Genomic DNA, 25,858 nt, shown 5'->3' with positions numbered 1-25,858 from the left:
TTTTTTCATTCTTTTACATAAACTCAAGTGAACAAATTTTTACAGAATTTTTACAACATTTCAAAATTCATATCTTAACTCCATACTTCCATTCTTTTTCTTCTTTCTTTTCCTTCTATTAATATTGATTTTAATACAAACATATACAGGAAAGTAAAAAAATTGAAATTAGGAAGACAGGAGTGACAAGTTTCAATGAACGAAAACAAATTTTAGGCAGTGGAATTCCGAGTTATAGTATTTATTTATCACTGTCATCATACAGCCCTTTTCAATAATATCCATTCATATTGATTCAGTCGTTATCGCACTTTCATTTTTCCGGCTTTTTTTTAATAATTTGAATTATAAAGCTATACATTCAATTTTTATCTCAATAATCTACTTACATATTTAAGATCAAACTGTATGTTATCGGTAATAATTGCTGCAGTTACTTCATTTATTTTTTTCTTCGTTTTGCATCTTCGTTTTACCTCTAATAATTAGTCATTTTTTTTAGTGAAATGCTTCACTGAAAATTTCATTTTTTTTTTCTTCATTTGCCGAGGTATGAAATCGGAGCAATATTTCTTGGCCAAGCATATGTTATAAATGCAAAAAGATATAATAATAAGGTCGGTGTTAGTTTGTTAGCACTCGAATATATCTATATGACTAGTTTTCTGTGTCAACAGATTTTCTTAAAAATATAAATTATTTACAAGGATTTCAGCTAATTTTATCGAGATTTAATAATCTTGGTTTAATCACATCAATAATACCGAAGTATAGGAGAGCCGTGGCTGTATTCGATTATTATAATTTAAAAATAAGAGAAAAAAAAAAAATGAATTACAAAATGATTATATTTAAACAATTTTTATATTACGTTTTACTAAATTTTACATGCGCTACTATTCTTTTTTTTTTTTTTAATAAATAAATTTTTTATTTATTTTATTTTAATAATTGAAAAGAATATGGCGATTTGGGTTAAGATAAATCACAATATACATCGAATTAAAGCGAAATAAATGCGATACTCATTAGTTTTTCTTTATTTTTATTATTTTCGCATTGATTAATAAAATTATTCTTTCATACTTAATAACATTTAATCATTCCCCCCTCCCCCCAGTTAGTTTATGTCAATTTGTATATAAAAATAAGTTTTTATGATATATCCCAATTATATAAATAAAGAAAGTTATTTGAAATAATAATTTGAAATAAAAATTCCAATGAATTCAAAATTCAACAATAAAATGGCCTTTATTATATTTTAGTCTAGTAACAAGAATCCATGATTATTTATAATAATTAGATGCTATATGGTCAATTGAATATGAAATAATATAGCGCATTTTTTATTTTCATTCAATTAAAATTTATTCAATATGTATATCCTAGCTTTCAAAATTAATATATTATTTAATTTAAAAAGAAAAAAAAATTAATTATTAGATTTAATTTTAAGTAGAACACACTAAACATAAAAATGTTTGATTCTACCGCGTTAATATTTTTTTAATCTATTACTTTAGCCACGGCACTCTTTTTCTTTTTTTCTATTTTTTATTTTTTTTCTTTTAATCATTTAATTTCATTCTTTCTTCCTGTTTACTTAAATATAAAAATACATAGCCAGTCTATACATAGAGCGTGCAAAGTGGCACAGTGAACTGAGTTACCAAATATCCTGGATGGTTAACTACCACTTTCAGCATTCGACGGTGGTTCTATTTCATCGTGACTTCTATTCGTGTTACTTGACATCGGGAGACATGAACTTTTTGGCAGCGGGTTAGTTATTACACTATCACTATGAGATGTTGTCGCATTATACATAGAATTATCAAAGTGTTGTAAGCATGGAAACTCTGGACCAGGCAGCAATAAAGTAGTTTGAGTGGGAAGATTAGTTAATGACACCATTCCAGGTGTCATCATTTGTTTATTAAAACAACTTCTTAATGCCTCTTCGATTAAATTTGCTATTTTATCACGGTCGTTCTATAACAAACAATAAAATCTTGAAACTATTATTTCTTTTTAAAAATATGTAATAAAATAAATACCTCATTAATAAATCCAAAATGTACAAGCTCCTGAGCGAGAAGCATTGAAGTATCTAATTGACTCACAGGACATGTCAATTGTCTATTCATTTTATCATCCATTCGTAATAATATTGTCATCTATAAAATATATTAGTATAAGAAATACAAATTTGATAATTGATATTAATTATTTCATTGTATTATATTACTTACAAGTAATTCACAACTTTCTTCTCTAGGTTTAACATTACACATCATATTAACTACTCTTCGAGATTCTACATCCACCGGTTCAGGTGTAACTGATTTCACTGATTCAGTAACTTCAGGTGATATAGCCCTTGGTCGAACAGGTGGTGGCAGTTTCGCCATAAATGCTGTCAGGGGATATATACCATATCTGTCGACACAAAAAATTAATATGATATGATTAAAAAATGTACAATTTTCCTTTTTTAACAGATGTAGTTATAAATTTTCCATTTTGAATTATCAAAAGAATTAAAATAATCACAGATTATCGATTTTTAACTGTTCTCTTTAAAATGGAAAACATTGAATTTAATTTCAGTTTGAATTAATTTTTTCATGTTTTTTTATATTATCTATACAATATAAATTTATTCAAATATAATTATACTTGATATCATTTTTTCGAAATTTTTATTAAAAATAAAAAATTTTTTAAATTTGATAATAATTTCAATCTCAATTATAAAATAAAGAATATGAAAATTTTATTTTTTATATTTTAATGAGTCATGAATCATAGATTGATTTTTTAGATATTATAGATATTTTCCTTCTATAAAACCATTCTTAAAAATTTTGTAGGAATTGATGAGAAAGTTCTATTAATCAGAATAAAAATACATCTATTAAAAACGAATACTGTTAGATATCTATTTAATTTTATATACTCGTGATATTTAATACTATTTAATACTTACTTTACATCTTCCACGAATTTTTCTAATTTTTCTGTAACAGGAATATCACTTAATCGAATCTGCTGCGATGGTCGATTTTGATACTTAATTTCCGCAACTACGGTATCAGGACCATAGAGCCTTTGCAATACTTCATCCGTTATTGTTTCCGAAATATTAGCTGAAGAAATAGAAAAAATTAACAAATTTATAAAAACTATCATTCTATATTTCAATATTTCATTTTTATTATAATGATTATTTTATCTAACTTTATTATTATAAAAAAAAATGTATTAAACATATATAATAATGCCACATAAATTGTCGAAATATCTAACCAAATATGGTATAAAAAATATAATTCTAGAAATTATAGAATAGAGCAATCCTAAAAATCTTATAATATTTTTCTTTTTCTATGAAATGACTATAAGTGAAATACATATATTTGATTTAAATTTTATTATTTTAAATATGTCAGAGTAACACTAGTTCATTCTAGGAAATCAATTTTCAATAAATGATAAAAATTGTTAATGCGACATTATTATGAAATACATTTTGAAAAATTGAGATTAGATAACAATAATATTATTAAACTTACTGGCTGAATTAACCAAAGCATGAGCAGCAAGTAATTTCAATGAATGTACTTCAAATAAAACTGGATGAAAAAGAAGCTCCCTTGCACTTGGTCTACTAAGCGGATCTACTTGAAGACATTTTCGAATGAAATCTTTTTGTTGGCCATCATCTAATGATTCTATGGTTTTTCGAACATTATCATCGGTCACGATCGTACCAGTCTCTCCGTTACCCTGAATTTCTAACGCAGCCATTTCCAGAGCACACATTCCAAATGAATAAATATCAATAGCAGGAGTTACAGAATCTAAAAAACAAAGTAAAAGATATTATAAATTATAATATAATATAATAATATATATTCTTATAAAATAATTCACATACTTCCATACTCAGGGGCTACAAAATGCATATTTTTCATATTTGCTCTACATGTTTTAACGTGATGATGAATTGCATCAGGAGCCACTGTAATAATAATGAAAATATATCATTATTTTTAATGAATATACTGTAAATAAGCGTTCACAAAATATGTATATTTCTAAAGTATTTAAAAAGTAATAAGTTTTAAAATAATAAGTAAAAAATTTTTTATGAAGTGACAGAAACTCTATATTTTTTTAATTAAAAATTAATAAGAAAAATACAATTCACATAATGTTTTTTTTTTTACTTTTTGAATACTTTTCATTTGCATAATATATGATTAAATTAATACATAAATTGCTAGAAAAATTGTGTTGTAACTGAAAAATTATCCTATGAGTAACTTGAGTCCTCACACACATGTTCGCATATACATATGTATACATAAAATAAATAAAACGTGAACAATAAAAAAATAATTTATATAGTTTATTTTTAAATTATTCATGTGATAAAATTATTTTATAAACGAAAAAAATAAAATTTATTTTATTAATGAACAAAAACAAAAGTTAAATCATAATGAAAAATACGTGCAATAATAATAATCACAAAAAAACAAAAAATATTTTAAATTCTTTATCTTTTTTTTTTATTATATAATTTTTTATTTTATATATAAATAATATCAAAAGATAAAGAAATGCAGTAAACTATATTAAAGTCAAATAAATTGTGAATATCTTTATATAAATGACAATCAAAATGTAAACACATACGCGCGCGCGCACTTTTACAGATACATATTACAGATATATATATAAAATACTTACCTCTATATGTTTAAATTACTTAGCTGGTAATATACGATGATTATCTGCCAAATGTATTTTCTTCAAATTCATCATCTTTTCACAATTTATACCAAAAGTCGTCATTATTAATTGATTTTATTCTCTGGATGGATGAAAGTACGATTGTACTTCCTCTCTCTTCGAAGACTTTGCTGTGTTTTTTTCATTATCTAGATTAGTCTATTTGCTACAATTAAAAATGAGGACTCAAGTTATTCCTAATATATAAAATGTAATTTATACACAATCTTTCCAAGAGATTTATCTTATTAATATATAGAATAAAAAAAGAAATTGTATTTAGATAAAAGTAAGAAGAAGAGGAAGAGGAAGGAGAGGGAAGGAAAAGAGAGAGAGAGATTAGAATATAAACATTATAATAATAACAATAACATAAAATGATTCTGAATATCTAATGCAAAATGCAAAATTATTAGCAATATTTGATGAAACAATATCTCAATTTCTTCATATAAAATTTATTATTAAAATTTATTTAAAGAATAATTCTTGTTCAAATATCATTAATTTTTTTATAGATTAAATCATAATCTATTCTTTTTGATTAGAACAATACTAAGTTATAGTATAGAAAACTTTTTTCATAATACATAAATATAGCTTTTTCACACATTATTATATTTTATAATAGAATATTCAGATATCTGTTTGTTCAATTTAATTATTAAATAACACATAATGTCATAAATTAAAATAAAAATTAATTGAATAATTATATATTTATGATATTTATTATTATGAATTAACTTATTGTACGAGTATTGAGAAGACAGACATAATGGCAATATATACATACTTTGTCTGCTTGTACCTCGTGTAAGAATAAAATAAATATCAGTCAATTCGCAGTGATTATTTTAACATCTGTTAATCAATATATATGTGTATATATATATATATATATATATATATATATATATATATATATATATATATATTTTTTTTTTAACATTTATAATCCTATATTGTGATTTATAATTTTCATCCATGAAAATTATGACAAATAAAACTATTAATCTTTCTATAGTCCTGTGAATAAAAAGGAAAAGTGCCTTGCAAATACTACTTCAATATATAATAAATGTTTTCATTTAGGAATAAATCTTGAATACCTATGATTAGCTATATGATATAGTAATAAATATTATTAACAAAGTATTTTGATGTATAAAGTAGAGAAACATTAACAAGTACATAATTTCTTGTACATAAAATTTTTCTCATAGAATAAAAAGTTATTTATGTTTTATGAAATAATTGCTTACCCGAACCAATTTTTACAAGTCCATTATGTTGAATAAATATTGTGTCACAAGTAAGATTTCCATGAATAATGGGAGGTGAACAAGAATGCAAGTAACTGAAAAATTGAAAAAATGATTAATACATTTATAAGAAAAATATATAAATATAATTTAAAAGACTTATGATATATAAAAAATTTCTCTTTCATATTACCTTAAAGCAGAAAGTATTTGAGTACACCAACGTTTCCATGCTTGCAAGGGTAATTTTTTGACATTACGCTTTGTTCTTTTTAGGAACTGTTTCAAAGACCCAGAAGACATATACTCAGTTATGAATATGACCTAATAAATAAAATAAAATTATAAAATAAAATTAAATTATAATAAATAACATATTTATTTAAAAATTCAAAATTAATTTAAACTTTAATTTCTTTCATAACATAACATCTTTCATAACATGTTTCATAACATACCCGAGGTTTATCATTATGGGTATCTGTCCAATACCTATGAAATTTAACAATATTAGGATGTTCCAACTGTGTAAGATTTTCAAATACAAGTTGTATTTTTTCTTCTTGTGCTTTGAAGTTTTTCCTTTCTGAAAATTGCACTTCATTCCAAACAACTTCAACACCTTCTTCTGTATCCATTGCCAAATAGGCACAATCGATTCCTGGTACATCACGTTGTTCCACCTAAATAGCAAATAATATTATTTATAAAATTATTTTATTTTATTCATAATTATTTATAAAAAACTTAAATTAAAAATACATAAAGTTCATTATAAAAATATATTATTTACAATGTATAAAAATTATATATGATAAAAATAAAATCAAATTATTAATATATTTCAAAGAAACTATAGATATAGAATGATAGAACACATTATTGTAATCATCTATTTTAAAGTTATTTAAATAGATATAATAAATCAAACAATTTCATGCTTATTTATCATTACATTAATATGACCTTGCAATTTAAGAAGGGGAATTTATAGACAGGGATTATCATTAAAGAATATTTGTGATAATGAACTATATTCAAATAAAATATATTTAAATAGTTTTCCTCTAATACATTTTTTTGATTAAAATTTGAATAAAAAAAATACATAAACCAAAAAGGTAGCTTATTTTTCTTAAAATAAACATACCTCCATTTCAGTAACTTCGTTTTCACTGCCTCTGGCTGTTCCAAATGTAGAGCCTTCGGCTAATGTGGATTTGGAACCTACATACACCTAACATAAAATAACAATTATTGAACAGCATAAATAAAACATTTTCACTGGTTTAAAATTATTAAATTCTTGTCTTTAAAAAGAATAATAAAATAATTTGATAGAAAGCATTTATAAATGTAATTAATTAACAATTTAACTTTAGAATTAATTTTAGAAAATTATCTTAGAATAAAATATAAAATCTTGAAATCTGTATGAATAAGATGTATCATAATAAAAAATTTTTTTATTCTTATATTTTTTGTTTATTCTACTATTTCTTCCATACAAACAACATATAGAATTATGATTTTCATGAAGAAAACATGTTAAACTAAATATTTAAAACGATATTAATCAGAATAAAATTCCAGTCAAAGTGATAAACAAGATATAAATATAAATGAATTAAAAAAAAAACATACCTCTTCGCGGCGTTTGAGCCACCGCCCGCAGGGGCTCTCTTCCAGGATTTCACTCTCATCTTCTGAATCTTCACCACTTTCCCGCGGTGACTTGTGCTCTGGGTCCGTGCTAGAGCGACTCCCGGGCATTACACACGCGATTAGTTGAAGGAGCAGCACCGAACAGAGCACAACACAGTCAAACTCATCGGTGGTAATTCAAAGAAGTTACCTTAATATTGCATCTATTCCACCACAAGTACACTGCTAATAATATGCACGTAAATGTTAACAAAGAGAATGAAGTTCGAAACTGAAGCACAAGCTGCACTCACAGTGACACATGCAGCGACAACCCGTTGTAAGGAAACCCGAGCTGCGATATTTCTGATCTTACGCAGTCACGCGTAGAGATTGACACTTATTGGATTCCCTTAGGGTTCAGCCGATATATTAAACATCGTGTGGGTCATTCGCAAATCACACTGTCAAAATAAACCCTCTGTTATGAGTGAAATAGCTTTGATATGACACACACTCTAGTACTCATTTTCGCTCTGTCTTTGGTCACGTTCGTCCAGTATGGCGATTACCGTGTACCGCACCCTTTTCAGAGTCAATACAGCGACATCTATCAATTGTTGTATCGAGGACCAATTTCAATCTTATTGAAGATAATTTAAAGATAAAATTCTCTGAACTGATCACATTCAAATTTGACAATATACACATTCTTCTATGTATCGCATAGTTTGTGCTCACTTTCTGAAATATGAATAAGAAATAATATTGACTTGTTTCAAAATTAAAAATTTAAAATTAAATTTTTTAAAAAGATGTATTTCTTATAAATGTAATCTTCATTCTTAATAATTAAATTTTTAATTGTAATTTGTTTACTTCATTAATAATAATATAACATTTACTCATCATTATATAGTTACATGATTATTGTTAATTTCATAGGTGTTCTTACTTATAATACAATATGATATCTGTAAAAATGTTACCTTCATTAGAAGGTACAAAATTAATTATTCTTGATGAAGGTTTGGTGATATTAATAAAATATATACATACATACATACATATATATATATATATATATACATGAGAAAAATATTTTGCAAAACTATGGTTTAATTTAAATGTTATAATTAAAAAATATATATATATATATTTATTTATTTATTTATAAATAATATATAATTGATAATAAATAATAATAAATATATTTTAGGAGTAAATGCAACATATGCAAAAATACTAATTGCAGGATGGATACAAATGTGGAAAGAGAATGATGCTAATCGTGTATTCAATTTGTTATTGTTTTCCAATCCAAAATCTTCATATCAAAATGAACACAAAGTTTTCACATCAGATAACATACATATTTCTGATTATTATACTATTAATATTAATGAATTTGACACAAGTAATATTGCTGAAAAAGATTTTCATAGATTAGAATATATTTTGAAAACTACAAATGCAAAATCTACAGTGATTATTGATTGTTTGACATCTTTAATTTTATTTATTGGTTTATCAAAGACTTTGTGGTTTTTAAAGAAATTAAGCAAACAAGTGTCACAAGTAATTTGTATTTATAAACGTGATTTTGTAAAAATTAAAATACCTTGCATTGAAACATTAGGTAGTACATATGTAAAAATACAGAAATTTTCTAATTCAACGATAAACAAGAATTTTAATTATATAGTAGAACTTGTGCATCGTAAAATAAATGGAGGAATTTTGAAACAACAGGAAATAGTAAATCAAAATATCATATCTTATGAAATTCAGTCACAAAAACTTGAACAATGCAAAAAATTAGATTCAGAGTGTGAGAAGTTGAATCAAATTGAATCTTCATTCAGATTAGAAATAAGTGAAAATGAAGTAAAACAGAAAAAAAAAACAATATTACCATATATAGTTAATCCAAATATAAATATATCTAAAATTAATTATCAACCAGAGGACATAGATGATATTGATGAGGAAGATCCAGATGATGATTTATGTTTCTAATTTATTTATATTTCTTCTTATTATTAATATATATTCAAATTATAATTAAAATTAAAATATTACATTAAAAAAACTACTATTTCAAAGAAAAATTTTATTTTTTATTCTATGATATAATATTTTCAAAAATATTATTTATAATATTTCATTTCTTATTTTATTGCAGCAATAAAATTTAATATCTTTTATTCTAACATAATATTTCTAAACTTATTAACAATAAATTTCAAATCTATAAGAAAATAGAGATATTTTATATAAAATAATCCTGCATATAATAATGATTAAATAACAAATTTAAAAATAGAATACTAATATTTATCTCTTTGGCTTTTCGTTCAATTAATTGTTATCACTTTCTTCTATAAGTTTGAGACTGTATCATAAAATATATGTAACATTTATAATTACAGAAAGCACAGAAAGAAAAAGCACAGCCAGATGCAAAAATGATTTTATAGAATAAATAGTAATCAATAATACTATAATTGAATAAATTAATTTAAAAAATATACAGATTTAAAAAAATATTAAAAATTATATTCTATCTTGAAAAATCTTAGATAATATATTATACGAAATATATAGTAAAAAATTTCACTGCTAGATATTTCAATTTATAGTATTTTAAAGAAATAATATTTGATGATACACTAATAAAAGAATTTAAAAATAATCATTTTGTAAAATTTTATCAAGGTGTATAATTAGGCATTAAAAATGTAAAGTAAATTTTGATCACAAAAATGGTGGGTACCATCAATATGCTGTAATACTCTACTTTCTAATAAATTACGACCATATTGAATGGCTTCTTCTCTAGTTTGCGCAATATTGGCTTCGAGCAACCAATTAACTAAATCAGTTCCAGTGAAAACACCTTTGTATACCTTTAATAAGCGTCTACGACATATTGCTATACGAGCACGACATTCGGTTAAATAACAACGATTAAATTGATCCCTAATAGCCTTCACTTCTGGACTTAATGCATCTTCAGGAGGAAGTTGTAATTCTTTTTCTATAAATAGCAAATTATATTATTTTAATTATAAATATTTTTTAAAGATAAAAAAATAGTATATATAATAAAAATAATTTTGTACCAGCACGCCATTTTCGACACATTTTTCGTAACCAACATCCTAACTTCCCAAGATCAGTATCTAATCCAAAAATAGCAAATGTGATTAATGATTGGCCAAAATTTAAAGCAACATCCAAAAACGCTAATTCCGCATAAATTCCGGTTAATTGTTCCATCAATAATGTTCCAATTGATATGGATAAACCCTTTATAAAATATTTGATAAAATATAATTTTATAATATCTTTTGAATATATTGCATATATTGCATATATAGTGTACTTACTATAAACATAGAACATAGAAGTAAAATAACGAATATAAGATGTCGTAAAAATTGAGGATCATTTCTTTCATTTTCAACTTCTATGTATAAATCACAATTATTGATTTCATTATTATAGCCTCTACATATTCTACTTGGACAATCATCTATATATTCACAACCAATGCTAATAGAATTAATATATTAATTAAAAAAAGTTTTATAATTTTTAATATAATAAATTTGTTATATGAATCACCTACATTGCAGTATTAGAAGTTGAAGAAATCAAATCTTCAACATCTACTACCTGTCCTTCACTATCATCATTATAAGAATTTTCAGTATTATTTATTAAATTAGGATAAGATGTTAAAATATTTCGACGATGATAATTTTGTTGTAAAATCAAACAGCCTATTGTTACTGTAAAAAAAATATATAATAAAAAAAAATTATTTCTTATTTCATTTAACAAAATATATTTTATTCCTACCAATAAAGCAAAATGTTAATATAAAAATAGAAATTCCAGCTTGAATAGTACCAAATTGAAAATTTGGATTTCTAAACTCAAGTTCAGATTCCTTTGAAGATATAGTGCTACACATGATAATTGCTATTAAAAATGGAATTCTGAAACAATAAATTAATTATATTATCTTTTTTAATATTAATTGTAGGATAAAATGTATTTATCATACCCCCATCCTATAGGATAAAACCATTTTTGAATATTGTAAACAAAATCCAAAGAACGGGAACTTAAATATAACAAAGTTGCAGCTATTGCCATAGTCCAAATACGACTTGCATATACTCCCATAGTAATTAAAATAAATTGAATATACCTACAATAAATTAATATATATGTGTATATATATATTATATATTAATATATATATATATATTATAGATATTACCATAAAACTGAACCACTATTATGAGATTCAAGTTTGGTCCATATTACGACACCAATAGCTGTCGCTAGCTAAAAATCACAATTTTTATATAAATATTTCAATTATAATTGATATAAATTCTAAACTAATGGAATTTAATACAAACCTGAGCAATTATAATACAGAATGTACATTTGTGAGTGATGCATTTATATTTTTTTTTTCCTAATCCAATAAAACAGATTATTAGCCATATGCAAACTGTTGCTGAAGCAATGCTTACATCAAAAGAAAATATATTCAACTGATGTTCATAATTTTCTGGACTAATCCCAGTTGCAACAGCATCAATTAATTTTGCAGATACAAACATTAGTGGAGCAGATAAAAAAGTACAAGCAACCATTGCCGATGCAATTAAATCAATTTCAAGATTATATCGAAGAGTGAAAATAAATAAAGCTGGTGCTGTAGGAATAGTACCATATAGAAATCCATATGTACTTAAATCTTGGGTATCTGTAGCATTTTCTCCAGGGTTTAAGAGAATAATAGATTCTCTTATAACCAAAGGAAGTACCAGCAATTTTATTGAAATCAATATCCCTGGTATTACAAGAGCTGTACCTTTCAACTTGTGCACTTTTCCAACCATCATTAATCCCAACAAAAAAAGAGCACTTGCTGAGAAAGCATTACCAAATACATTAAGTATAGTTGCAAGTACAGCTGGTACTACATGACTAAAGACAAGATTACCAAAGATACCAAGGACAGTCATGAGAAGTACTGGATTCAACATTATTCCTTTTATAATAGAGTAAATCATGTCCTTATAACTTCTATGATCCTCATCATAACGCTTACCAATTTCTAATAATACAAAACCAATTGGATTTAAAATAACCAATGATATGGGTGCCATTAAATATAAATAAGCAGCATATTCAGGATGTGTTTTCCCATATAATGCATGAACTATAAAAATAATAATATTAAATATTTATAAATTGGTATCAATTTTTAATTTACTTACTCATAGGATATCCAATAGCAAAATCATTACTTTGTGTAGTAAATATTGCAAAAAGTGCAGCACAACCTGGATTTGATGTTCTTTTAATAATTAGAGATATACTAAGAACAATAAAAAATACACAACTCTTAGCTAATAAAACAGCAAAAAGAAATTTCCAGTTTACTAAAGTAAAATTTAACTTTGCCAATGACATAAAAATTAAGGAAGGTAGAGCAAATGTTCCTACAAAAGTATTCAAACCATTTGCTTCTATTTTAGTAATAACATCAAACCGTCCTGCAATATATCTGAAAAATAAACAAATTTTTTTCATGTATATTTTAAAAATTATATAATAAAAATTTAATTATTAAGATAAAAAATAATTATTATTTTTATTTAAAAAAATTTACCCGCATAATATAATAGCAAAGCACTGTATAAGTGCAAGATACAAATTATCTATTGGTTCAACTTTCATTATTAAAATTGAAATTTCTTTCAATTTAGATGACTAATATTTTTTAAATTTCTGAAAATGTAAAATAATTTAAATTGAATAAATATTTTAAATAGAATATTAAATAGAAATAAAAAAATAACTTATTAAAATATATACATACATTTATATCATAATTGTTTTTGATATAAGTATTGTCACCTTTCTAATATGATATTGTTATTGTCCTAAAATGAACATATATATATATATATATAGAAAGATATTTTATAGCATTAATTTCATATTAATTTCATTCTTTTTATTATTTTTTTCATAATCTGAAATAAAAAATATATTAAATATATTTTTTTAAACAATGATTTCCATATGTTTATGAATATCAAGAAAATAAATATCAGGAAATAAATAAGATTAAAACAATTATTGTAAATTATTAAAATTAATAATTATATATAATTTTTTTAATATAATAATAAATAAATTAAAATAAATATTTATGCAAAAATATAAATATTTTTTTAAGCGCATTCGATATTTACTATATCCTTCAATTATAATCGAAATGAAAAATACATACGAAATAATCTATAATTCATAATAATTCATAATAGAAATTATGAAAGATATTGATAATGTTTGATAATATAAATATTTTATGCACATTAATATCAAGAAAACATGCATGATTACATACGTACAAGTAGATCGTTTCAATCTCATCTAAATGCATATATCGATATCCATTACTAAATTTGATTGGTTCATTCATATCACGTGTCCCTAAAATCAGTTTTATTATACAAAGATATTTGACTTAAAATTATATTTTCAAAACAGAAAAATTTTATTTGTAATTATATTATGTAAATACAAATAAAATTAATTTAAATTAAATTCAAAATTAATATTATAAAATTATATAAATATAATCATTATATTATTTAAATTTTAATCGTCATTACTAGAAGAAAATAAAAGATTTAAATTTATATATATATATATATATATATATATATATATATATATATATATATATATATATATATATATATATATATATATATATATATATATAATCATGTATACATATAACATATAAAATATAAAGAAGATGTATAGAAGATTTCATATTTATTATTAATATTTAAGAATATGAATTCATTAATTTCTAGCAAAATATTACAAATATATAATAAAATTTAAATTTAATATGAATAAATACATATTATACGTTTAATCAATAAAAAATATAATACTCATATTTCAAATAATATTTATAATTATATATATTTATTATTAATATATATATTTATATAATATGTTATATATTCAAAAAATTTTAAATACATAGAAAATAATAAAAAATAATGTATGACAAACAATTAGTTAATTTTATATATTCTAAATGTGTAATTATCTATAAATTAAATGATGCAAATAATGTATGATAGTATAAAATTATAGCTCAATAGATAATTATTAATTTCAATTATTAACTATTAATAGGTAATTATTAACTTTCTGAAAAAAATATAATTAAATTTTAAACAAAATTTTAATTTTAAATAAACTTTAAATTGTGGTATTAAATATTATTAATAAAATAATGATAATATCTTAATAAAAAAACAAAAAAATAAAAAAAAAAAATTCAATAAAAAATTTAAAAGAAAATATTTATTTTAAACGATGTAAGAATTATCAAAAATAATTTTATCATTATTTATTTTAATTAAATTTGTAGCATCCAAGTTTACGCATATGTACATAGATTATTCACACATATATACATTTATCAATGCAATGCAATGTTTCTGGCAGAAAAATATATCTTTACGTCATTGCATGAATCACATACATATTTTTGTATTTTGTGTAATTAAATGTTCTACTATAAACAAAAATCAATAGAAATCTGATTTTTCTTTAATTATAATCATAATGAAAAAATATTTACGTATACTTTTTGTAAAGTAAATATATAAATATATGTAAAAATTAAATATATAAATTTCTTTGCATTATTATCGAAATTCATATTCATGTCACTATTATGAAATTCTATCTATCATTGAAATCATGAATATGAAACTATTCTAATATAATTTTTAAAATCTGATTAACAAAAAATAATAATAATCAATGAGAAAATATTGTGATATTTATAACATAAAATTAATGAAAATATATTTATATTAAACAATAATTAAACTGTTTTTGTGTATAGTTTTTATAAGAATAAATAAAAAACGAAATCATTATCAAATTTTATGAAAATTTATCAATCATTATCAAAAACTATATTAATAACAGTTGAGTTATTTTTAATTTTCTCAAAAGAATAATATAACTGCGTAGTAATTTCGTTTCATCAAAATACATATAGAATTATAATCACGTGATCAATAGATATCTAAACGTATCTAATCTGACTATATTTTTATATATTTGCGTATGTATATGTTAGATTTAAATATTAATATAATATACTTATATTTATATATATTGTTTGTAGCGTCAATTGTGGCTGAATTATTAAAACAATATTTACCGCGCGAAATATCATTTTTGTTTGTCATGATTCAAAATTCCATTGAATCCAAAAATTCAAATCCAATAAAGAATATTTGTAATTTGAAAAAATATCAATTCAAGGTCATTTAAAATAATGCGCCTGAAGTTACGAAAAAAATATAATATATGCAATGAATGAAAAGTGAAAATAATCATTAATATTGTATTTATTTAATTTTTTTTCTTGGAAATCCTAATAATTATATTAAGAAGAAGAAGAATGTACATACACATGTACATAACAGTTATATTTATCATGACACTCAACTCAAGAAAAGTTAACGTAAGGCTTCGATAGCCTAACAATTGGAAAATGGTGATAATTTTCAGAAGCGCAATATGTTCAACCAATCATATTTAAGATGAATTTCTTTGTAACAAATTTTTCATATCTTTTGTTTTATGAATTAATTAATTTCGAAATTTATATTAAATATATTGAAAATAACATAAAATTTCAAATATGAATAAAATTTTAATAATTATACATATTTATCGAACACATAAAATACTTTCGAATGTAATACAAAAAAGTAATATTAAATATTAGACAAGAAAAGACTGTTTTTCAATTTATTTAAAAAAAAAAAGAAAACATGCAAATTCTAAATTACGTCTTCTAAATTTTATATGAAATAATAGTCACGTGGTAAATTATCAAGCTTGGCAGAGAGGTAAGGGAAAATTACAAAGGCTTGAACGTATATAATCTTCAACATACATTCCACTACCCAGTTCTGCTTGGACTTCGGACGTGTAAATTGTGCCAAGCTTCCGAAGAGGGAAAGTTTTTGTTTGTTTGGTGCGCTCATTGTATGGGTAAGTTCTATAATGTAGTTTAATTTCTTTCTTTTTTTTTTATTTTTCTATGTTTTAAATAAAAAATTACATTTATTTATAAAATAAAATAGTTGATAAAATAATTCGCATATGCGTACTTAAAACATCTTGTGTGTCCTAGTTCGGGAGGGAAATACTTTCACTTCTAATATCATATATTTATAATTTAAATTATTGTGTTCAATGATAATAAATTAAAAACATAATATATATATATATATATATAACATAATGTGATATAAGTAATGTGCTATTAAATCAAATAAATATTTAAACTGATAAATGTAAACATTAATGTTTTGGCGTCATTACAATTATATTTACTATTATTATTTTTAGATATGCTTAAAATTTAAATTTTTTTTAAAATTATAATAACGTATTGTGAATTTAAAAACAAGAAACAAATATACTCTTACGTTTTTTCTTACGTAATTATTTTCACAATATTAATTAATCTATTTTGATATAGTTTAAAAAATATAAAATATTAAACATTTAATAAAGATATTAAATACATTGTTAGAATTAGCAACCTTTTTAATGTTAGTAAATAAAAAATAGTACATTAGTGCGAATAGTAACATTGAGACGAAAGCATAGTAGACACGTGGCATATTACATATCTATCTGGTCACGTATTGATTCATCATGCGTATATATACCGTCGCCATGTTGGATACTAAGCCAACGACAACTCCGATCCGTTTCTCTGCTTTTATTTCACAAATTTTGTCATTTGGAATCGTATTAATTCGTGTGCTTAAATAGCAATGGAGATATGGTAAATATATTTATTAATGGAAATAATAATTACAACAAATAAGTTATGAATTATATTGATTAAAAAATATCCTATTTACACTTATGGAAGTAGAAAGTAAAGATTATTTTTTATATATTTTATCCTTTAAAATAAACAATTATTTATTTGAAATTATTAATAAAATATATATGTTATATATATATATATAAAATCAATATATAATTTTATATTTTTAGAGCGAGAGAAGAGTATAAAACACGGAGAGAGCCCTGTGGAGCCAATAAGCAGCTGCAGGGATGAGCATGGCTTTGTGCCAACAGTGGGCCGTTGGGGAAGTGAATGGCCAAGTTGACTCGAGACAGCAGAAACATGGTGCCAGCCACAAGGGCAGGCACGAGGGCCCTGGATCAGGGGTGTGCCGTTACCCTTGCCGGTATGGGCCCATTATGAGGCACCAGCCTTGACCGTTTTAACGGTCGAACAATATGAGGAACTAGCAGGCAGCGTTGAATTAGAAACGCAGCATTTACTGCGTGAGCATCGCTATGATACCATTGGCAATTTCCTTAAGTAATTGTCATAATATATGTTTTATAAGTTTATGTTAATATTATTATAAGACAATTATTATAATAATTTGTTTTGCAATTAATAGGTTTTATAAGGACTATATTGCAAGTGGAGAAACTGTTTTGGAGAGATTCTATCATAAATATCAACCATTGATAACACGTGAACATCATACTTGTGTGGGTCTAGGATTTGAATTACTATACCGTTTAAAATGTTTGAATAAAAGATTTCCTGGCATAGCAAGTGGTTTCTATTTAGTGTCTTGTGAAGAGGTATATTTATAATTCTTAATTATATTATAATTTAAATTTAAAGTAATTAAAAATTTTATAATTTTTTTATAAATTTCTTTGTTATGCAGACGATCGATAATGTTGCTAATTATGTTGGAGGACCACCTGCTGCAGATAGTGGTGAAAAAGAACATGTATTAGTGTGCCTGAAAATTAAAATTGGCGGACGACAAGGAGTTATGCTACTTGATCCTGGATATCATGTAGCTCGAGTAATTACTATAATGGAGGATAAATTATATCCACATACAGGCTGGTTTATTCAATCTGATGAACCAGATTGTAAAAAAGAATATAATTACTTTTTATGCAGTAACGATCCTGATTATATTGAATGGCATGAAAGAAAAACACGATCTGATACTTTAGAAAGAACACAAGTTGCTCTTATATATGTGGCAAGGCCTTATTTAACTGCCATTGATGTTACGGAACGCAGAAATTTAGTTTATAACTTCAGAAGTCTTCTTGCAAGAGATACTAAAGGTCATGTTACAGCTGGTTTATATTTTCCTGTTGTGCTGGATATAAACAATGCACAAAGTTTTACAATTTTTTATCAAACTAATAGTGGCAAAAGACGAATCAAAATGGCATTTAATAAATTCTGCAGTTCACCAAAAGTATGTTTTTTATTTATAAAAATTAATATTAAATAATTGTAAATAATTAGTGTTGTTAAATAATAATATATTTTGTTTAGATAAATCCTGATACTGAAGAAAAAGAAATTATCGCCGAATGTGCCCGGCAGTTAGGTCTTTTACAAGATTCCTTAGAAGATCTGCTATCTGCTCTTGCTACAGTTATGAGCGATTCAGCCTTTGTGGCTCAATTACTGGCTATTAATGCAAGAATCAACAGTTTGGCAGAGGACAATTAACACAAGTCAATCTGCCCTGTGCGGTGCAGACAATATATAATATATCATTTCTTTTGTCAGCTTTCCTCTTATGTTTTTTTTGTTTTATTGGTAATTATGTTAATAGTTTTATTATGTATTACAGATGTTAATTTTATTCTTGTTATAAAATAAGGTATATTTTTTTAATGAATTTTAATAAAATTATATTTTACATATTATTGTTAATAATTCAATGAAAACGTTAATTAATTGCATTATATAATTTTAAAATTATTTTTAGAATTTAGTAATAGCATATACATTCATATATCATTCTTTATTATTATTTACATAAATATTTAATTGTAGGTGATTTTAAAATCTTAGAAAAATAAATGTTTTCATTGAAACATTATTAAGTAAAATTAATTTCTATTTAAAAGAAAATTATGAAAAGAGGTACTATGAATGGCTTATATTTTTTTTGTTTTTAATATAAAGAAATGAATTAAGTTATACTAAATCTATAATTTTTATTGAAATAAATAATGACAAAAATTATTACATTAAATTGTATATTCATTGATAAATATACTATCCCAAAATATGTTTATTTTTATTTAAAATTGAAAATGTATTAACATATTGAAATTTGAATGATTTATTATATGTATTAATATTTGAAATTTCAATGATTTATTAATATTAAAAGTATAATTAAAATTTGAACATCATTTAAATATAGTTTTTTAGATGAAATATATTTTTCATAAATTGAATTGTTTTTAAATAATGTAAATGTTTTTTATTATGTATAGATATATTTAAAATAAAGTTAAATATTTTCTGATATTACTCATATTTTTCATATATGTTAATGCATATTATTTTATATGTTTTCATATATGTTATTTATTTAAAAAGATTCAAGAAAATAATATATTTATATGTAAAATAAAAAATAACCAATATAATTTCAATAAAATACTTATATAAATATAGAAAATATTTTTTAAACTTTAATTTTAAGAAAAAAACGTTAAAAAATTTAAAAAACATAATAAAATTCATCTAAATCTATAAAAATATAACAAGAAATTATTTGAAATTATTTAAAATTAATGATTTTACCGATTAAAGCATCTGGATTTTATCAAAGTTCTATAGCATAGTTTAAATTTAAATAATTAAATACAAAGTCTATATATTACTATGAGATATAATGACACTTTTTGCAAACTTCAACATCCGCATTTTCGGTTTCTTATTATAATCAACTGCTAATGTAGATTTGAATACAACTGGATGAATTCAAACTGTAAACATAAAAATATTAAATCATAATATATTTGTTGATATTATTAAAATTAAATTTTATAATATGTAATTACATATAAAATATGTAAAATATGAAAATAAAAATATGATAAAATTTATTAAAAAGTCTGCATATTAATAAAATTTTTAAAAATTTTTTACAAAAATAAAAAGATTTTTGAATTAACATCATTAAAAATTAAAAATGAAATAGTATAATATTGAAAAAAATATATAAAATGAATTACAGAAAAATTGAAACATAAAAATATAAATTTTAAATAAAATGCATACTTACATTGCATATGTGTCATTGTGTACTATGGTTTTTATTTTATTAATATTTGCGGTTGTACCTGCAATATATAATATATAATATATATATATATATATATATATATATATATTCTATACAAATTTTAAAAGTAACATAATAAATAATATATTATAAACAAATATTATAATAGATAAATTTTATAGTCTTATACATAAAAAAATAGTAAAAAGCAAAAATGTATACATAATATAATATATAAAATTTGAATTAAAAAGATATAAATGAAAAATAAATAATATAATAAAACTGTAATGAATTAAAAAAATATATGTATATTTATATATATTATTATACATTTACATATGTATTTACTATTATTTATAACTATCATAAAATATATATATATATATATATATATATATATATATATATATTCAGAAAATATTATTTTATGGATACAAAATTTTATTCATTATATTTTTTATTATACTGGTTTTATAAATACATACATATTCTTTAAAAATCGAAATTAATTTCAAAGAATGAAATATTGAAAACTGAACATCTTATTTTATGTGTATTTAAATATTAATATTTATGATTTAAAAATTTATCATATATACTGCATTAAAAAAGTTGCTATTATTAATATTAATGTATAAAAAAAGACTAATTGATTTTTGCTAAAATATGTTAAAATTTATTATTATTAATAAATTGAAAATTTATAAAAGAATTTTTCTCATTTATTTGAATAAATATTCTCAAATAAAATTCTTAAATGTATTCTTTATTAAAAAAATATAAAATAAAATATAAATTATATTTATTTTATTACAAGATAATAAGATATCTAAAAAATATTTGTATTCAATACATATTTAACATCTATAACATATCTAAAAAAGATTTGTATTTAAGATATTTTAAATTAGTTTTAAATTAAAACTTCTTTATTTAAAGCTTTTCTTAATTTCTTATCTAAATTTATAAGTTAAAAATTATCAATACATTTCTATAAATTGAGAAATTTTAATTTATTGCTTTTAGAAATACAACATAGATCTAATAAAATCATCTAAATAATAAAAATATAATAATATAATATCACTATAAATATTAATATACTTTAATTATTACTACTGTATTACACACTACAAACAACATGCATGAATCAGTGATACTTTTATATTGTTTCTTATATATATACTTTTTATAGTTTTATAATGTTTCTACAAAATGAATATTGAAAAATATTGTAACTTATTAAAAAGTTCATTAGAAACATTAGTTTTATTCAAAAGAATGATTATTATTTTTGCTCAATAAATTCTATTCTTAAATAATTTAATAGTGCAAATATAGATATTTATTATAAATAAATTTTCCTTATATTCCTTATATCTGTAATTTTTTTATATTATAAATATGTTAATATATACATATGAATTAAAGATATTTAATTAATGTTTATAAATATAGTACATAATGCATAATAATTTTATATTATTTATATTAAACCACAAATTTTTAATTCTGTAACACATTAATATATGTTTAATACATATTCAAACTATAAATTTTAATAAAATTACTAAAATTACCTTAAATTGTAAATTGAGTTGTATGGTTTAGATGATGGTGACAATCTTAAACTACGTCTAGAAGATGTCCATCTTGAAGAATTAGAATATCGATTATGAAAGCATATAACAAGCAAATAAAAAACAGAATAAAACAAAAAAATAAAAAATTTAGATATTAAGATTTAGATTTAGTTTCATGCTTATAATATGTTAAATAAAAAAAATTTAAGTGTAGTATTATATGTTTTATTGATACATTATCTTTTATTAATCCCAATAAATTTACATTACTATAAAATGAGAATCAAAGTTATGAAATATGTTGCAACTAATTTATTTAATTATTTATTATTGAATCAATAAATTATATATTCATGTAATGATATAATAATCATAATTTTATAGCACATGAAATAATACAAGAAAATTAAAATATCATGAAAGTAAGAATAAAGAAATTTTGATTATTTCATATTATAACTAAACAAAACAAATAAAAATTAAAACTTAAATGTTTTTATTTGAATGTTTGATACAAAATTTTGGCAGGGAATGCAGAAAGTAAGATAAAATGATATTTAATATGATGAGATCCTTTTTCTTCATTCACTTTTTTTTACTGGTTCGTCTTCTGGTTTTCTTATGTACACTGCATAAATTTAAATTTATCAGTATCAGCGCTATATATGTAATATTTTTATTCATGCAGACATAATCTTAAGTGTACATTTATTTCTATGTTTATAGGATATATACATGCAACATCACTACATATATTAACATTTTAATATTTTAAAAAAGATGTATTAAACATCAATTATATTTTAAAGAACTATAAGAAAAATATTTATACTTTTTTTTTGTGCAAATAATTATACATAAAGATTTTGTTTGAAATAAATTATATATTTAATGAACTAACCTTCCTGATGGATCAGGTAAAGCCAACTGTCTATGATCAAATCTATTTCGATGACCATGGATACCATAATGATTTCCATGATGGTAATGGCGAACACGTGATTCCCATTCTTTATTGAAACTCTCTGCTTCTTCTGTAAAATAAAATAATAGTTTTTTTTTTTATTTTAGATATGAAATAAATAAAAATGTGAAAAAGATTATTAACCTTCATCAAGATTAATAAATTCCTGATGTTCCTCTTGTTCACCACTATGAATATTTTGTTCTCTTTCTAAAATATGTGCTCTATCTCCAATATGATGTTCAATAGCCATCTTTTTTTTTCCAGTACGAGAATCACAGACTGTTGTTTTTGTTTCTTTTACTCCACCTGGAGCAGTTGTTGTGGATGTGGTTTCTTCATAAACCTGTGGACGACCATCACTACCAAATGTCATTACAGAATTTGATACAAAAGAATGACAATTTCCACTTGATGTCATATTATCCTAAAATATTTTTTTTAAATATATATTATAAATTTCCATATTTATTATTATAAATTTCGTAAATTAAAAAAAAGAATTTACATACAAAATTTGAGAATATATTGCCCATATTAAATGATGGTAATGGTGGAAATCCAAATGGCAATACTTGAAGATCATCCTGATGATTTCGATTCCTATGATTACCATGTGCAATAGCATTATGGCTAGGATGACCCATCATACCAAATGGGTCATTAAATAATGAATTCATCATATTATTCATATGTCTCATAGATTGAATATGAGATCTATAAAAAATAATATTAAAAACTTGAAAGTATTTTGACAAAATCTTCAACAATAAAATGAATGAAAATTTCAATAAATTTAATTTATTCTTATTATATAATATGATATTAATTATACAAAAGAATAATAAATATATTATATCAAATAATTAATAATTAATACAAGAAAAAATAAGAAAAATTTATAAAAATGAAATTTCCATTATAAAATTTAAAATAATTATAGTTGATTATATTTCTAATTATTTATATTTCTATTTATAAGATAAAATTCTAATGTGGAATGTTTTGCGAATATAAATATTTACTAATTTTTTTCTAAAAATTTCATCGAATCAAAATATATTAATAATATATAATAAATATTTTCGTAAATTTATATATATTATTAATAAAATTAATAAAATGTTTTAAATTTTGTTTTACTTTATTTTAATTACAATAAATTAAGTTTAAAAATAATATAATGTATATATTTTCATTTTTATAAAAAAAATTAATAAATTAAAATTTGTATTTTAACTCACCCAAAAATAGGATCATCGTCGAGATCACTCATCAATGATCCGAAAAAGGACATTTTGAAAAACAGAATATTTGTGAAAAAGATTACGATCGATAATTAAAAATAGAATAACGTAAACACTTAAAATGTATAAAACAAAATAAATTTTTATGGAAAATTTCACTGAAAGGATTTATTAGAAATTTCTGGAACAGAACGTGAAGCAAAACGATCAATTCTATCTGACACCACCGTTTATGAAACGTATAATGAACAGCGTATAATAAATGGATATATCTTCTACAGTCATAGAGTCACAGCCTACTTTAGATACATGGTTAAATTTGGCAACATCGTTTTTGCTAGTATCAAGAGTCTTATTTTGTTATTACGATAAATAGAAAACGAAATCTAATATTTTTTTAAATTGATCTATATATATATATATATATAATTCTTGTATACTCAAGTATAAATGTTTAATTATAATTACAGAAAATAAAAGTAATATAAGCAAGTGATAAGTATATAAATTTTAAGGTTATAGTTTAGTTTACATAATGAATTGATATTAATTTAAATAAATTAATATATGTGAAAAAGAAATAAGATTTCTAATATTAAACGAAAGCGATTAGACATATAAATAAAGATGAGTAATTCGCAGAAAATATCATTGAATCAATTCCAAATAATAAATTATGTTAGAAAACGATAATTTATAATATATTATAAATAATTATATATAATTTATTATTTATTATATTTATAATTTATAATTTAATTATTTTTTATTATATTTTTTATTATATTTTATTATATATATTTTATATTTTTTATTTATTAATTAATTTATAAAATTTTAATATAAAAAACTGACAATATTATATAATATTTATATAATAATAATATTATAATAATTATAACTATTACTAAATTATTATACTGTAATTGCTAAAAATTAAGATATGTAAAATAAGAATTTTAAAATTCTGATTTTAGTTTCTAATAAATAACTATATACATAGAAAAAAAGAAAAATACAATAATAAATGAAAAAAATAGCGTTATTTGTATTTGTGAATATCTATTAACTAAATTTAAAAAAAAACATT

General features: G+C 22.0%; 5 protein-coding genes and 1 long non-coding RNA gene across 16 annotated transcripts; 3 read left to right on the top strand and 3 right to left on the bottom strand.

The window, feature by feature from the left end:
- Positions 1–210: 210 nt before the first annotated feature.
- Madm (MLF1-adaptor molecule) lies at positions 211–8,143 on the bottom strand. The gene is made up of 11 exons (XM_003691799.4): positions 7,713–8,143; positions 7,219–7,305; positions 6,527–6,751; positions 6,262–6,392; positions 6,069–6,163; positions 3,944–4,027; positions 3,579–3,866; positions 2,993–3,152; positions 2,256–2,442; positions 2,061–2,180; positions 211–1,995 (listed from the first exon to the last, which is right to left on the bottom strand). The coding sequence occupies exons 1-11, from the start codon at positions 7,839–7,841 to the stop codon at positions 1,690–1,692; spliced, it is 1,812 nt and encodes a 603-aa protein (XP_003691847.1). The 5' UTR covers positions 7,842–8,143; the 3' UTR covers positions 211–1,689.
- A 196-nt stretch (positions 8,144–8,339) lies between these two features.
- Positions 8,340–9,823, top strand: Elp5 (Elongator complex protein 5). Of its 2 annotated transcripts, none has more exons than XM_086905616.1 (3): positions 8,340–8,578; positions 8,658–8,740; positions 8,932–9,823. In XM_086905616.1, exons 2-3 carry the CDS (start codon positions 8,680–8,682, stop codon positions 9,729–9,731), a joined length of 861 nt encoding a protein of 286 aa, XP_086761742.1. In that variant the 5' UTR covers positions 8,340–8,578; positions 8,658–8,679; the 3' UTR covers positions 9,732–9,823. The 2 variants fall into 2 exon arrangements, with proteins under 2 accessions (XP_086761742.1, XP_086761741.1); XM_086905615.1 differs by having other exon boundaries at positions 8,422–8,544.
- On the bottom strand, positions 9,811–14,224 carry anchor (integral membrane protein GPR155 homolog anchor). 4 transcript variants are annotated; one of them, XM_086905609.1, is made up of 12 exons: positions 14,165–14,224; positions 13,627–13,690; positions 13,417–13,535; positions 13,022–13,311; positions 12,152–12,963; positions 12,007–12,074; positions 11,788–11,934; positions 11,580–11,719; positions 11,347–11,509; positions 11,105–11,270; positions 10,838–11,024; positions 9,811–10,752 (listed from the first exon to the last, which is right to left on the bottom strand). In XM_086905609.1, the coding sequence occupies exons 3-12, from the start codon at positions 13,482–13,484 to the stop codon at positions 10,439–10,441; spliced, it is 2,355 nt and encodes a 784-aa protein (XP_086761735.1). In that variant the 5' UTR covers positions 13,485–13,535; positions 13,627–13,690; positions 14,165–14,224; the 3' UTR covers positions 9,811–10,438. The 4 variants fall into 4 exon arrangements, with proteins under 4 accessions (XP_086761735.1, XP_086761736.1, XP_012339532.3 ...); XM_086905610.1 differs by having other exon boundaries at positions 13,627–13,783; positions 14,165–14,209; XM_012484078.3 differs by having other exon boundaries at positions 13,627–13,783; positions 14,044–14,194.
- A 1,590-nt stretch (positions 14,225–15,814) lies between these two features.
- Positions 15,815–16,599, top strand: LOC147658011 (uncharacterized). Its single transcript, XR_015291403.1, has 2 exons — positions 15,815–15,918; positions 15,982–16,599. It is a non-coding gene; the product is annotated as an uncharacterized LOC147658011 (long non-coding RNA).
- An 85-nt stretch (positions 16,600–16,684) lies between these two features.
- Positions 16,685–19,927, top strand: LOC100872044 (uncharacterized). Of its 4 annotated transcripts, none has more exons than XM_086905595.1 (5): positions 16,685–16,859; positions 17,883–18,216; positions 18,302–18,491; positions 18,581–19,135; positions 19,216–19,927. In XM_086905595.1, the coding sequence occupies exons 4-5, from the start codon at positions 18,692–18,694 to the stop codon at positions 19,393–19,395; spliced, it is 624 nt and encodes a 207-aa protein (XP_086761721.1). In that variant the 5' UTR covers positions 16,685–16,859; positions 17,883–18,216; positions 18,302–18,491; positions 18,581–18,691; the 3' UTR covers positions 19,396–19,927. The 4 variants fall into 4 exon arrangements, with proteins under 4 accessions (XP_086761721.1, XP_086761723.1, XP_086761724.1 ...); XM_086905597.1 differs by having other exon boundaries at positions 16,718–16,859; positions 17,883–18,179; XM_086905598.1 differs by lacking the exon at positions 16,685–16,859 and adding an exon at positions 17,535–17,664 and having other exon boundaries at positions 17,883–18,179.
- Mlf (myeloid leukemia factor) lies at positions 19,865–25,418 on the bottom strand. Of its 4 annotated transcripts, XM_086905592.1 has the most exons (7): positions 24,766–25,196; positions 24,034–24,238; positions 23,666–23,948; positions 23,459–23,591; positions 22,555–22,626; positions 20,972–21,029; positions 19,865–20,672 (listed from the first exon to the last, which is right to left on the bottom strand). In XM_086905592.1, exons 1-6 carry the CDS (start codon positions 24,816–24,818, stop codon positions 21,011–21,013), a joined length of 765 nt encoding a protein of 254 aa, XP_086761718.1. In that variant the 5' UTR covers positions 24,819–25,196; the 3' UTR covers positions 19,865–20,672; positions 20,972–21,010. The 4 variants fall into 4 exon arrangements, with proteins under 4 accessions (XP_086761718.1, XP_086761719.1, XP_012343776.1 ...); XM_086905593.1 differs by lacking the exon at positions 22,555–22,626 and having other exon boundaries at positions 24,766–25,177; XM_012488322.3 differs by lacking the exons at positions 19,865–20,672; positions 20,972–21,029; positions 22,555–22,626 and adding an exon at positions 23,037–23,185 and having other exon boundaries at positions 24,766–25,418.
- Positions 25,419–25,858: the final 440 nt, after the last annotated feature.

Source organism: Apis florea, unplaced genomic scaffold, assembly GCF_048593485.1.
Source record: "Apis florea isolate Af1SG1 unplaced genomic scaffold, ASM4859348v1 contig_2411_pilon, whole genome shotgun sequence".
Lineage (NCBI taxonomy): Eukaryota > Metazoa > Arthropoda > Insecta > Hymenoptera > Apidae > Apis > Apis florea.
The sequence above is the reverse complement of the archived record's forward strand: the minus strand, read 5'-3'. Positions and strand labels throughout refer to the sequence as shown.